A 13,169-nucleotide genomic window follows, 5' to 3' on the forward strand; every position below is an offset into this window, starting at 1 on the left:
TAGGTCTTGTGATTTAAGGTGACCTGATTTCGTGTGTGTGTGTGTGTGTGTGTGTGTGTGTGTGTGTGTGTGTGTGTTACGCTCGTGCGCGCCAGCACAGGAACTTAAACTTAGGGCCTGAGCACTTTTGCTCAAGTAGCATTCTACTCTCTGAGCCACAGCACCACTTCTGGCTCTTTCAGAGTTGTTTAGTGGAGCTGAGTCTCAAGGGCTTTCTGGCCAGGTCTGACAGGTCTTGCTTCCAACTGAGATCCTTAGATCTCAGCCTCCTGGGTAGCAAGATTAAAGGCATGAGCCACCAGCGCACAGCCAGATTTCTTTTTTTCTCAATGTCACTGAAGGGCTTGCTGAACCATCTCAGGGAAGCTGAGTAGCTCACTTCCATCCATACAAGATTTCCCTCCAAATGGCATCCATAACTGGTAAGGGTATAAAAGTGAGCAGCAAAAGAAATAACCTGTATGCTCGGACCTGGAGTCCAGGATCACCCCTTCCCCACTCCAAAGACCACCCCTATCCACCTTCACCTCCAGTAGCAGGAAGATCCTGTGAAGAGTCCTTTCCACAAACTACAGAGCAAGGCCGGACTTTCAGAATACCTAGAGAACTGCCTCAGGACTAACTTTCAAGGAAGAGATGAGTTATTTCTGGGGCTTCCTTAGAAAACAACCAAGTTATGAAACTAAGAGAAACTCTTGGGTTGATTAGAAAATGACAGGAAGATGGTTTTTAATGACAACACTCCCCTGCAGGGCACATTAGTATTTACAAGGTACATTCACACACTCCATCTCTTTTGATCCCCTTTAATAACCCTGTGAGGCCGGTATCTTCCTTTCCATTAGGAGGAGGAAACTGAGGCCAAGAGGTTAAAAACCTAGTCTGATAATCTTTGTGACTTGCACTTCTTGGTCCCAAGTTCTCCTTTCTCAATGGCTTCACAAAGATAACCACAAAAACACAAGGGGATATACATCCATACAATTCTCACAATGCTATTCAAAGCAGTACAATTGGAAAGAAAAGAAAAAAAGGGGGAGGGGAGAGGGGGAAGAGAGGAAGGGAAGGAAGGAAGGAAGGAAAGAAGGGAGGAAGGAAGGAAGGAAGGAAGGAAGGAAGGAAGCAAGGAAGGAAGGAAGGAAGGAAGGAAGGAAAGTTGGTTTTGAAAAAAACTAAATATAAGCTGTTGGTTCCCCTTTTTTCTGTTGTCCTTCTTTTCTTGGTTCTGCTTTGCTTTGCTGTGTTTTGTTTTGTGTACCAGTACGGAGGTTTCATCTCCGGGCCTACCACTCTCACTCAACTTTTTCTATTAGGGCTGGTGCTGTACTACTAGAGCCATACCTCCAGTTAAGGCTTCTGGCAAAGTAACTGGGAAGATACAAATCTCTGGGAGAAACCACAATCCTCAACTCTCAGCCTCCAGTGTGGCTGGGATTACAAATGTGAGTCACCAACACCTAGCTTCTGCTTGGTTTTTAAGCCACTTAGAATTGCGTGCTTATACCTAGAGGCCAAATTTGATTGGGGGGGGGGGGTGAAAAGATCTGGACCACAGAGTCAACAAAACAGTAGAGAAAATGTGAGAGATGGTCTTGATTAACTGATAACCAGCTGCTAGGAGAACTGTTCCTCCCAGGTAAGCCTGCAGACTGAAATTCCAGCACAGTAGTGTGCCTGGTGCTCAAAAAACAGAAAAAGTCCCCGGCTGCCCACTCCCTAAGAGCCCAAGGAAGTTTTTGGCTAGAGCAAAAACAAAACTTCAAAGGGAACCAAAGAGGTAGAGCTTCAAAGACCCCCTGTAGGACCAATTAACACCTACAAATGTTTATCTAAGCAGTCATTTAATGATGGCTACTTCCCTAAATGGGTGCTCAGCCTCACCTCAAAAACAACTAGGGCCACAGCATGATTGGGATGGGGGTGGAGATAAGAGTTAAGAGCAAGGAAGTTCTTTGTTGTTGATGTTTTGAGAGAAAGACTTAAATCAAGAAGCAAATATTCACTGTAGAGAAGCCTGATTTGTAACTTAAGAGATTGGATACAAATATCTAAGAAAGATGTAAGTGAATGAGAAAAGCCCTATTTTTGATGACTATCAGTAAGGTAGGAAAACACTATTGATAACTGTTAAGAAAAAGAAAAGAAAGGGCTGGGAAGGTGGCTCAGTGGTAGAGCCCTTGCCTTGCATGTATGAGGCCCTGGGTTCGATTCCTCAGCACCACATCAGCAAAAAGAAAAAAGCCGGAAGTGGCACTGTGGCTCAAGTGTTAGAGCGCTAGCCTTGGGCTGAAGAGCTGAGGGACAGCGCCCAGGCCCAGAGTTCAGACCCCATGACCGGACCCCCCCCCCAAAAAAAAGAAAAGAAAAGAAAATATTGCAAACATACTAAAGATCTGGCAAGCAACCTGGGGGCTGGATTTGTTCAGTGTAATAGTTAGCCTTTCCAACACACGGGTAGGTAAATGGCACAAAGGAGGAAGAAAATTGTGTTGACTTGATTTAATTGATTGATTAATATATCTAGCCAAGGTATTTAGAAATGCAGATATAAAATGACACAACTATGGGTACCATGTGCTACAGTAGACTAATGCATTTATCTTTGAAACCAACACACCCAAAATACTTCCTGGCTTACAATGGGATTCGAAAGGAAATGTAATTGCATGTTCCTATTTTCTGTATCTTCCCAATGCCCCAGAAATAAAGTTTTACAACTTTCATGACCTTTGTAAGACTTTTCAGTGTCGGTATGCTGAGGAGGGCCCCAGGTCTGCACAGCACACACACTAGCCCTGAGCTAAGCCAGCAGCTCTGCTTTTCTTGCAAGACTCCTTGCTTCGAAATCAGAATCATCCAGTGGAGCTTCTATTTCTATGGTGTTAAGACAATCATCCACCTTGGGGCCATCCAGGCCTGGCAAAGAGAAAACCTGCAAGGGGGCTATAAAGGAGGGCAAAGGTCATTTAGAACAGTTGCAGAAACAATTTAAAGCAGATCCCACTACCCAGACCAGACCACATATTGCACTGTTTGTTGAAGGGGTAGAGTTCAAGGAGTTCAAACTTAAATGTTACAACAGGGGCCATCTTTAGCACATCTCAAAGTTAAAGTCCCTGGGAAATATATGGTAAAGAATTTTTTTTTTTTAAGATTAAGCTGGGCACAGAAGTGGCGCTGTAGCTCAAGTGGTAGAGTACTAGCTTTGAGCTGAAGAGCTGAGGGACAGCGTTCAGGCCCAGAGTTCAAGCTCCACGACTGACGAAAGAAAGAAAGGAAGAAAGGCAGAAAGAAAGAAAGGCAGAAAGAAAGAAAGAAAGAAAGAAAGAAAGAAAGAAAGAAAGAAAGAAAGAAAGAAAGAAAGAAAGAAAGAAAGAAAGAAATTAAATACCTGAATATATGCCAGGTATATTTAAAAAAAAAAAAAAAGATTAAGCTGGGCACCAGTGGCTCACACCTGTCATCCTAGCTATGCAGGAGGCAGAGATCTGAGGATCGTGGTTCAAAGCCAGCCTGGGCCAGAAAATTCCTAAGGATTCTTATCTCCAATTAGCCACCCGAAAATCAAAAGTGGCACTGTAGCTCAAAGAGGTAGAGCTGTGAGTGAAAAAGCTTAGAGACAGCACCCAGGCCCACAACTTAGATACACAAACACCTTGACTTGTTTTAACTAGCATGTTAACAGGTGGAAATTTTGATTCTTCTTTTGAAAGAAAGGACTCTAGAATCTTAGGTCCTTGCTTAGGGGACCATCCACTCACTGGGATGACACTGATGCTTTATCCTCCTCAGACTACACTCTTATCTGGAAAATGGATAAAGCCCAGGCAGCTGTTGAAGGGTACAAATGAACTAAGAAAGGTGAGGTTAAGGAACTGGCACTCAATAAATCTTTCAGTCTGGAAAGAGGCTCAGTCTGGAACTCTGTCAAGGTCAAGGAGCTTCAAAGGACAACCAATAAGTCAGTATGCTCATGGGAATGGGAACTTCCACATTCATGTCTGAAGACTGCAGAATGCAATGACCACTTCACCTCCGGTGACTTGTGCTGAATACACCATGCCACAGAGTGAGAGTTCAACAGCCTGCTAGAGGGATGAGACAGAGAGCTGGGAGGCAGAAAAGATGGACTGTAGCCCAAGGTCAACTATTTGCAATCCAGGTAGTAGGAGACAAACCACTCCAAAGGGCTGACGAAACACCTTGCAAGGAGATTGTGAATAAAGCAGCCAAGCCTTATTAAGCACATATTGCTATAGCCTCAAGGTCATTATTGACAGGTTCTACACTGAGCACTGGGGAGGGAGACACATCCCTGACACTCTTTCCCTAAAGAACAATAGCCACAGCCAGGCACTGGTGGCTCATGCCTGTAATCTTAGCTACTTAGAAAGCTGGGACCTGAGAACCATGGTTTGAAGCCAGTCCAGGCAGGAAAGTCTAGGAGATTCTTCTCCACAGACCTGAAAAAATAACAGTGGAGCTATGGCTCAAAATGGTAGAGCTCTAGCCTTGAGCAAAAAAGATCAAGGAGGGCACCCGGGCCCTGAGTTCAAGCCCCAGGACCTACAAAAAAAAAAAAGATAATAGCCACCAAAATGTGTGAGGTTTCCCCTTTAGTCAATTTAGCCCAAGCCTTAGGAGCAAGCCATTATTTGTGGACTAAAATCCTACAGCCCCTAGATTCGCATTCGCTAGACTAGACTCGGTCAAAACAGAAATGTTCCTAGAAGTAGGACATTTCACCTCAACCTATGTTCGGAGATCTCATGTAAATGAGGCTTTGGGGTGCTCATGGGAAAATATACATTTAGAGTTGAGGTAGAAAGCCAGTGATGCACTTACCAACCTCATAATTTTGCACCTGGCAAGATCTAACTTTATCTGAATCTGTGTTTCATATAGTTTATTTTAGAAAGACTTTTTGTTGCCATCCTACAGCTGGGGGGAGGGAGCTGGGGGGGGGGGAAGGGCTAATAATTTACATTTGAAGCCTAGGCATGGCTTTGCCCACCTTTCATTTTACAAGAGGAAAACTGCTGGATGAGGAACTTGTACAGAGTGTTTGGGAACAGAAGTTAGGAAAACTGGGAAAGAAAAAAAAAGTCATTTACATGATTTGTCTTGGGCATGTTTTCTTTTTCCTATAAAGGCACCTGAATTAAACTGATTTGTTTGGTCCACTCATGGTCTTTCTCCTAAAACCCTTAGTACACATCTAAAAAGTTCAGGGACAGCTCCATGACTCGCTCACCTTAGCTATCAATCAAGTGTAAAACTGTAAGCCCAGCACCCAAAGATACAAATCTGAAGATGCCTTTAACAGGGGGTACACCAGCCCTTAAAATGAGACTGTGTGTGTCTGTGTATGTTTCAAAGTTTGTCAAAGATTTCCAAAGTTCCGAAAGAACTCTAAGAGAAATCTCGTAAGAAGCATCACAAGTTTGGATTTCCCAGTGGCTGGTGAGCTTTCAGGGATGCCATTGGAAATGGGCAACAGCAGATGAAGGAGAAATCCAGGCCTATAAGGTCACTCCTGATATTTACCAGGTTTCTGATTGAACACCCTTAAATATTCCACCCCTTTGTTTCACCCCTGTGAAACAAAGATTCCAGAAGCAGAAGGGTCATCCCTCATCCCTCTTGAAAGCTACCATGCCTGTGTGGTACAGGAAAAGGAGATGCCCGCTAAGAAGTCCCTGTCCCCAGAGGATCTGTATAAAAAACAATCACTGCTTTCCTCAGAGGTGTCCAAGATGGAAGCTGTCCTCTCATTTCCTTCTCTTTCTTCTATTTCATATAGCCAAACTTACAGTCCATAATAACGCCCTTGGAAGGGATTTAAACTGGGAAGTTCATGCAAAAATTCAGTAGTTCTGTAAGGAAGGATAAGCTCGGAGAATGTAAAATAGAATTTCTCTGAGGCCTCATTACAAATCGTCTCATCACTACACCAACTGATTTTAGCTGGTGTCATCTACATCTGTTAAAATATGTCACTGATGAAAATTAATTAATGAGTGTCATAAAAATAGATGTTTTAATATCATCCTGGAAGTCTGGGTCAAAATTTATGGGAGAAATTGACTTTGCTTGAGTACAAGACAGAAGTACTTTCATGCATTCCACATGTCTCTCCTAACCTCTGTAGTCGTATCTAATTTTTACAGAACTGCAGGTGACACGCAAGCCCTTGACATTCAGAACCAAATCTCCAGCATCACATGTCAATAACACCAACCATTTGTTGTGGATAAATGTGAGCATACCCTAACTTGGGCCTGGAGTCATAAAATCCCAATCTAATTATCACATCCCCTGAGTCCAAAGCGAACTTCTATGTGGTTGTTGGTGGCCACAAATTAAATTGAAGTCTTTTCATAGGCACTTGTTAAAAAAGATGAGAAGTAGATGAAAATTGATTGATTGTGTTTTTACAAGCCATTACCAAATGAAAGCTTGGAACTACCAGAAAGCACCCTAAAAGTCCATTCCACACAAGGGTGGACCAGTGCTCAATGCTCGAATCAACTCACAGATATGTAGAAGCTGAACTTCTATAGATTTGACTTGGGTGTCCCATGCTCTCCACCTAAAGCTCTGGAGAGATCAGCAATGGGAGCAAAGGAGTGTTACCTCTCCACCCCACACCACCCACACAGAACAGTTCCAGAAAGCCTCCTTAGAAGCATTGCTGACAAGTAATGTACCACAGCACAACAACACACACTTGTTTCCTCTGCAGGTATTATTACTCACACATTTCCAAGTTCTTAACTTCAACTCTCTGGGTCCAAAATCAATAGCAAAAGGCAACCATGTTTACAAGCCCAATTTCTCAGGAAGAAATATTCCAATCATCCAATAAGAAGTGAGTTTAAACTCCAGGTGTTCCAGGTTGGTGAATACAAATGTCCGGTCCAATTAAGCCAGGTTAAGGTGGGAAGGTGTACAAACGAGGAACTTCTAGAAAAGCCCAGAACAACACTGCCTAAGAAATCTCTGCTTCCCTTTAAGTGTTACTTTCCAAAGAGACAAAATCCTGCGGTCTTGACCCTTGTTAGTTTTTACACCTAAATCAAAACAACAGTGTGTGTCAGATTTCTTGGACCAATCAGAGTTCAAAAAGAAGTTCAATTTATTTAGCAAAAATTAAAGTTGCGAAAATTAAAGTTGCAAGGAAACCAATCCTATCTTCACTGCTAACAGCAGGAAACCTGCAGGAAGCCTCAGACAGCAAGAAATGTCAAGATTTAAAATTTACTTAGCAAATAGGAGGGGAAAGAAGATTCAACTGGTTAACTGGAGTGAAGGTGTTTCCCAAAGAAATCTGTATGTCAAATATTCTAAGGTGAAATCTCAGCTCCTGCTCTCTCAGAAGAATTAAGACCAACATGATCCTTCTGAAAATGTTGGTGTTGATAGCCTGAGAATTCACTGGAAGGTTAGGTACGCTGCATCTACCATCCATCTACCAGACAAAGAAATTCCTGAAAGGTTATAAAGCATTTTTTTTCTTACAAGCACCCACAGGGACAGGTCAATGCAAATGTTGTGTAAACAAAGCAGCTAGTTATTAACTGTAGCTGAAGTTTCTTTTGTGAGAAAATTTTAACCCACTGCAATTGCACCCTAACATTCCCACACAGTAGCCCCCCTGAGTAAGAGTAAAATACAGATTGTGAATCAATCCTAGCCTCCCGCTGGCTTTTCTTATCCTTAAAAAGCAAAAGGTGTTGGGGGTTTCCAAGTCGAATCTCAGTACTTGATACTTCCTCCTTTGCTTTCCATGATCAATTCTAGGAGGACTTTAATTTCCCTCCTGGTCCCTCCCACAGAGGTCTGGGTGTCTGAGAAAAGCCACAGACAACAATCAAACCTTTCATTTCAGGGCTTCTTTCCCACCCTACCCCTTCCTGCTTCTATCAGGTTAGGTAACCATTCCCCCCTCACGCTGCATTTCATGAATCAACTGCAAAATCCGCCAACCTCTGCCAGTTCTTCTTGTACTCCGCTGAGAGGTTCCCCTTCTTTCCCTGGGTAGCACAAGGCTGCTCTGGTTTTTTATCTGGTGTAACGTGGAAATGCACCGTCGTAAGAACTCACTAGATCTCACAGCCAGATGCGAGTGAGAGTCTGGGGCAGCCACCCCATCAGGAAACTGGGCTGCTACGCTAGGGTTAAAGCAGATTTGCGAATTCTAGCTTTGCCCCCAAGTCCAGTGTGTCCGTCACTGTCACGGAGAAGGAAGAACTAGAGTAAAAAGGGCTAGAAAGTAACTGCATCAGTTACTTAGCAACAGAACAAAACTAGCCACACCACAGAAGCCAAGAGGCAACTCACACCCATTCAGAGAGTAACAGCCCTCGATTTATATGCAAATAGATAAAGACAAAGAGGGAAAGGAAACCTAAATTAGCCAGAAAAGTTTACAGCCTAGGGCTTGAGGCCCAGATTTTAAAGTTCCTCCAGGGGAGACTAGGGGACAAGAAAGAATGAATGCATGCATGCATGTATGCAAGGTCTCAGGCCTTACCAAACCTACAGTCTGCCTTTATAAAAGTTAATACCACGAAGGAAGGAAGGAGGAGACAGGCACACTACTTTAGTACTGATAATTAAAACCCTTCCCCAGCTACCAAGAATCTAAAGCCTACAGGAAAAGGAAAACTGAGGTGAGGAAACTCCAGGGAGATTAGGTACCTAAGCTTAGGATAGCAAAACAAAGCACCACACTCTAGAAGATAAGATCTGCAGGCTGGAGGTGGGGGGGGGGGGAAGGTGGGTGAAGAGAAGGTGTGAATCAGAGCCTCTCAGGGTCTCTGAACCCAGACACTACCTCTAGTACCCCAGGCTGAAGCACAGCTCCCAAACTCGGGTCCTAACTCCAACTTTAACAGGAGACAGAAACACTCCCCCCCCCAAGGTTTTCTAAGCCCGGCCAGTCACCTACTTGGCTCAGGAAAGTGCTCTGGGCTTTTCAGTTTGCCCAAGGAGCTCCAACAGCACACTTGAACCAGGTGGCACGGTCCCAGGGTCAGAAGAGGAAAGAAAAGAACTGGAGAGCTTTTCTGGCCTGACCTCCCCCCACCCCCCCCCCACCCACCCACCCAACTCACACCTGCACCCAGGCAGGCAGCGCACTTACTTCTCATACTCCGTGTTGTCCCGGTCACAGCGCGAATCCTTGTGCTTTTGCCAGTCTTTGCCATGCTTGCAGGTGGTGAGGAGCAAGACGTCCTCCCCGTTATGGACGTGATATAAGGCATTCCTGGTGTCTGACCCGATCCCTGTCAGGTACCTCTTCCCCTTGAAGACCAGCATGTACTTCCTGAGAGGAGGGATGGTGTTAAACTTCAAGAACCCCCTCTCCCCTCCTGTCCTGGGATGATCCTTAGAAAAGAGGGGGATAGAAACATCAAAGTTGGGTCGGAAGTTTTCAGTACTGATGCTGGCTTTGGCCAGCATCGCCTGGCCGATGTCAAAGCCCACGTCCTCGGTGTAGTCAGGCCACGTCCCGGAATATAAATTAAAAATCAAATGATTCCTACCATTGTTCCACAAGTGGAGACTCTGAACTTTGGATCTCAAATTGTGCACGTACTGAGGTGACAACTGGTCTCGGTCTAAAGTATCCAGACTCAGGACAAAGAGGCACGCCTGGCTGGGGTCCGAGGTGTAGAACCTGGAGCCCTCGATGGCCGCTAGAATGTTTTGGTAACTTTCGGCGATTTTCTCCCCTTTCTGCTGCGGGTAGACGTAGACTTTGAAGCCGTTTTTCTTGCAAAGGGTGAAATCGAAGCAGGACTCCATGCGGCACTTCTTGCCTTTGTAGAGGCTGGAGTTGGCGTCTCGCTTCTGCCGGGGGGAGATGTGCACGCTGAAATCCTCGGGCTCCGATGGATCCCCAGGAAAGAAGGGGCGCAGGGCGTCCGGAAAGCGGGGCCAGAAATGATCCGGACTGGGTGGGTGCAAGCCATTCCGACCGCTGTGCTCTTCTCTCCGGCTGTGGCTCTTCGATGCCCTAAACTGCAAGCCTCCGAAATAAAACAAAAGGGCGAGACAAGAGCCAGCTGAGAGCAGGATGAAATAGCGTTTTTTGGCCTGCATGTGTCCTGCCTGGGTCAAGAGAATTGTAAATAAACACACGAATCACCCAAGTTTCCCAATCAACACTTTCAGCTCCAGTCCGCCATCTTCCCGCCGGTAAAGACTTCAAACTCTCCGCTCCCACCTTCTCTGGATGCCTTTCCCCGAGCCGTGGACCGATCCTGCGCATGTGGGCGATTTCTTTAACTTTCTCCCCTTCGGTCTTTCATCTTCGGGTTGCACAATGCCAATGCACGCGGGAGGCGGGGGGAGCGCGGGGCGAGCGGGCGAGCGCGGGGCTGAGGATCGCGCACCCCGGGCGTGCGAGCAGCGGACTGTAATTTTCGTGCATGCAACAAGACGGAGGGAAAGAGAGAGAGGGAGAGAGAAAGAAAAAGATGGGGGTGGGAAGGAGAAGTGGGGGGGGAGCTCCCGATACCCAATCAATGGCTAGACCAAGTGATTGCCTTGCCTCTCCGATTCCTCTCCAGCAACGTGGAAAACGAGCCCCGGGAAAAGCAACTTCAACTCATCCACACTCTCGTGCAAAGAGAGCACGCCGGTTCCAACAAGTCAGCCGAACCCCGGGTGCAGCCACCGGCTCAGTGTGTCTTGCAGCTGGCGCGCCGTAGCCTCACAAATCCCTGCATCTCTCTCTCGTTATTCCCTTTCCGCAGCGGCTCCGACTCCGGCGGTGTTTACTCTGCGCTCTCCGGCTCGCCGGGGCCGGCCCCCCGGGCCCGACTCGGCGGCGGCGGCGGCGTCGGCGGCGGTGGCGGTGGCGGTGGCGGCGGCGGCGGCGGCGGCGGCGGCGGCGGCGCTGGGTGGCGGCGAAGGCGGCGCGTCCTCCCCGCGGGCAGTGCCGGCCCCGAGCGAGCAGAGCGGAGCCGAGCCAGCGAGCGGCGCTCCGCAGGCCCCGCGCGCGCGCGCGATCGCTGCCGACCGACCGCCGCGTTGGGTCGCCGCCGAATGTTACCCGGTTCTGAATGTTACACTTACACATTCCATTCCCGACACGACAGCGCTGACCTCATCCATCCACGCAGCCCGCGCTGCCATTGGCTGAGCGTCACGTCCGGGGTGGGCGGTGCTTCCGCTGCGCCCATTCATAACCCCCCGGACTCGGAGGCCCAAGCGCCGGCGCGGCGCGAGGACGCGGGAGGCGCGGGGACCCCTGGAGCGCTGGGGCTCGCACCCGCTCGCTCGGAGCTCGCCGGTTCACCCCCGATCGCTTCCCGCGGCCCCGCACCCTCGGCTCGCCGGGGCCGGAGAACCCAGCCTGGGCTGTGCCCGGAAACCAGCGCCGCCCAGAGGTGCGGGTGGGGACGCGGGGATGGCCGTGCCACGCCGCTGGAGCTGCCCGGGCCGCCCCGGAGAACCCCAGCTCTTGGGCTGCCTGGCTGCGGGGAACGCCTCCCAGAGCTGCAGGCCCCGGGTGCTCCCTCGCTCGGAGAACGATGCTTAAATCTGGGGAAGTGGGGCGATCCTGCGCCTCAGAGAGCGATCCCCGACCGGGATGGATGCCTTCCCCAGCCCTCCTCCCAGGCCCAGTGTTTTGATTTCCTACTAAGCATTTTTCTATGGATTCCCCTAGATAGCCCATCCTTTTTTTTTTTTCTTCGTCGGAACACCCTGAATCCCCAAGATAAAGAGGAATTAGCATAATCGAGCGTAAATGTCACAGTGCTACGCACCTTCCACCCTGAACTAAGAGCTGGAGTCCGTATTCTAAACCTCGTTATCCACAGAGCCTTCCTCCATCTCCAGCACCTCCCCACACACCCCATCTATTCAATTAGATCACGGGGGGTGGGGGGGGGACATGACAAAGGCTAGAGATTCTGCGACTTTATATTCTCTTTTTGATGGTCTTGGTGGAGGGGAATCTTAAAATATCTCTTAACTGCCAACTGTGCCAGCTGTAGAAAGGAACCTTGAAACAGAAAATTACCCTTATTTACCATTAATATGAGAAGTTTGGGCCTTCCTTCGATTGATTTCCCAGGCCAACATTTCTGCCATTGGAAAACTCCCAGAAGGCAAAGCCTACCTCCCGTCCTGGGAGTCTGAATTCTGCTTTAAAGTGAATGCCTCCCACCATTCTAGCTAGGGGAAGTCTCAGGGCCTGGCCAAGCTGGACAAACAGTTGCCTAGGGCAGCAAGCTGTTTAGTGATTGTTTATTGTGGGAGTGACACAAAGCTGAGAGCAGACACTTCCCAGCTTCCCCGAGGCTGCAGAAAAGCCCAGCAGGGCGTGGACCTAGAGTACAGTTATGACAAAGCAGGGTGAAATGATCAAGTGGAAAGTTTTAGACTTTTGTTGGTTCAGATTTGTTTTAGGAGAGTGGGTGGGATGTTACTGTACTATTCCTGAAACCCCTCCCGAGTTCTAACCCACCTCAGATGAGGTAGATTTTTCCAGATTTTGATTGACATCCCTTTCACAACCTTGAGATACTTGGGACAGGAGGAAGGATTCAGTCATCTTCCAAATACAGTGACGAAGATGCAGATAAATGCAGTGATTGAAACCACGTGTGACCCAGGTCTCAGGGATACAGCTTGTTTTGCTGAGAGCAGTGGTTCAAGGCAGAACTTTTATTCAGATCTGCTCCACCCTGTGCAGACTGGGACTTTGGGGATGGCAGCCTCACCCCACACCCTGCCAGTTGTCCTACATGCCCCTAGGTAGGGAGAGCTGGTGGCCGCCCTGGCCATTTTTTGTGTTCTCTTCCTGCTTTGGCAAGAGTTCTTTGTCTCTCTTGCCCAACTATGACTGATTCCGTCATCCCACGCCCCATCGCTACCCTTACATTCCATAGTGCTGTGTCCTATGAGAAAAACTCCGGTGACTGAAAGTTAGAAAAATCTTGGATTAGGTACCAGATCTGCCATTTACTAATGTCTTAGACATGTGGATGATCTCTTGAATTCACTGGGCCTTCTGGCCTGGTACATATGTAAAGATTAACCATGATTTGGATAAATGAATGAATGGATGACTAAAAATAGAATTCATTTGAACAAGTTTGAAAATAAAGGTCCCAACTGAGCACTGGTGGCTCATGCCTGTAATTCTA

General features: G+C 47.6%; 1 protein-coding gene across 1 annotated transcript in view; it reads right to left on the reverse strand.

Moving 5' to 3' along the window:
- Ext1 (exostosin glycosyltransferase 1) overlaps window positions 1-10,889 on the reverse strand; it is a 275,875-nt gene extending 264,986 nt beyond the window's left edge. The window contains exon 1 of the mRNA XM_069991299.1: window positions 9,149-10,889. Coding sequence (XP_069847400.1) covers window positions 9,149-10,110 — 962 coding nt within the window. The 5' untranslated portion in view covers window positions 10,111-10,889. The remainder of the gene's footprint in view (window positions 1-9,148) is intronic.
- Between the last annotated feature and the right edge of the window lie 2,280 nt (window positions 10,890-13,169).

This window comes from Dipodomys merriami, unplaced genomic scaffold (genome assembly GCF_024711535.1).
Source record: "Dipodomys merriami isolate MVZ:Mamm:240054 unplaced genomic scaffold, mDipMer1.0.p SCAF_4, whole genome shotgun sequence".
Lineage (NCBI taxonomy): Eukaryota > Metazoa > Chordata > Mammalia > Rodentia > Heteromyidae > Dipodomys > Dipodomys merriami.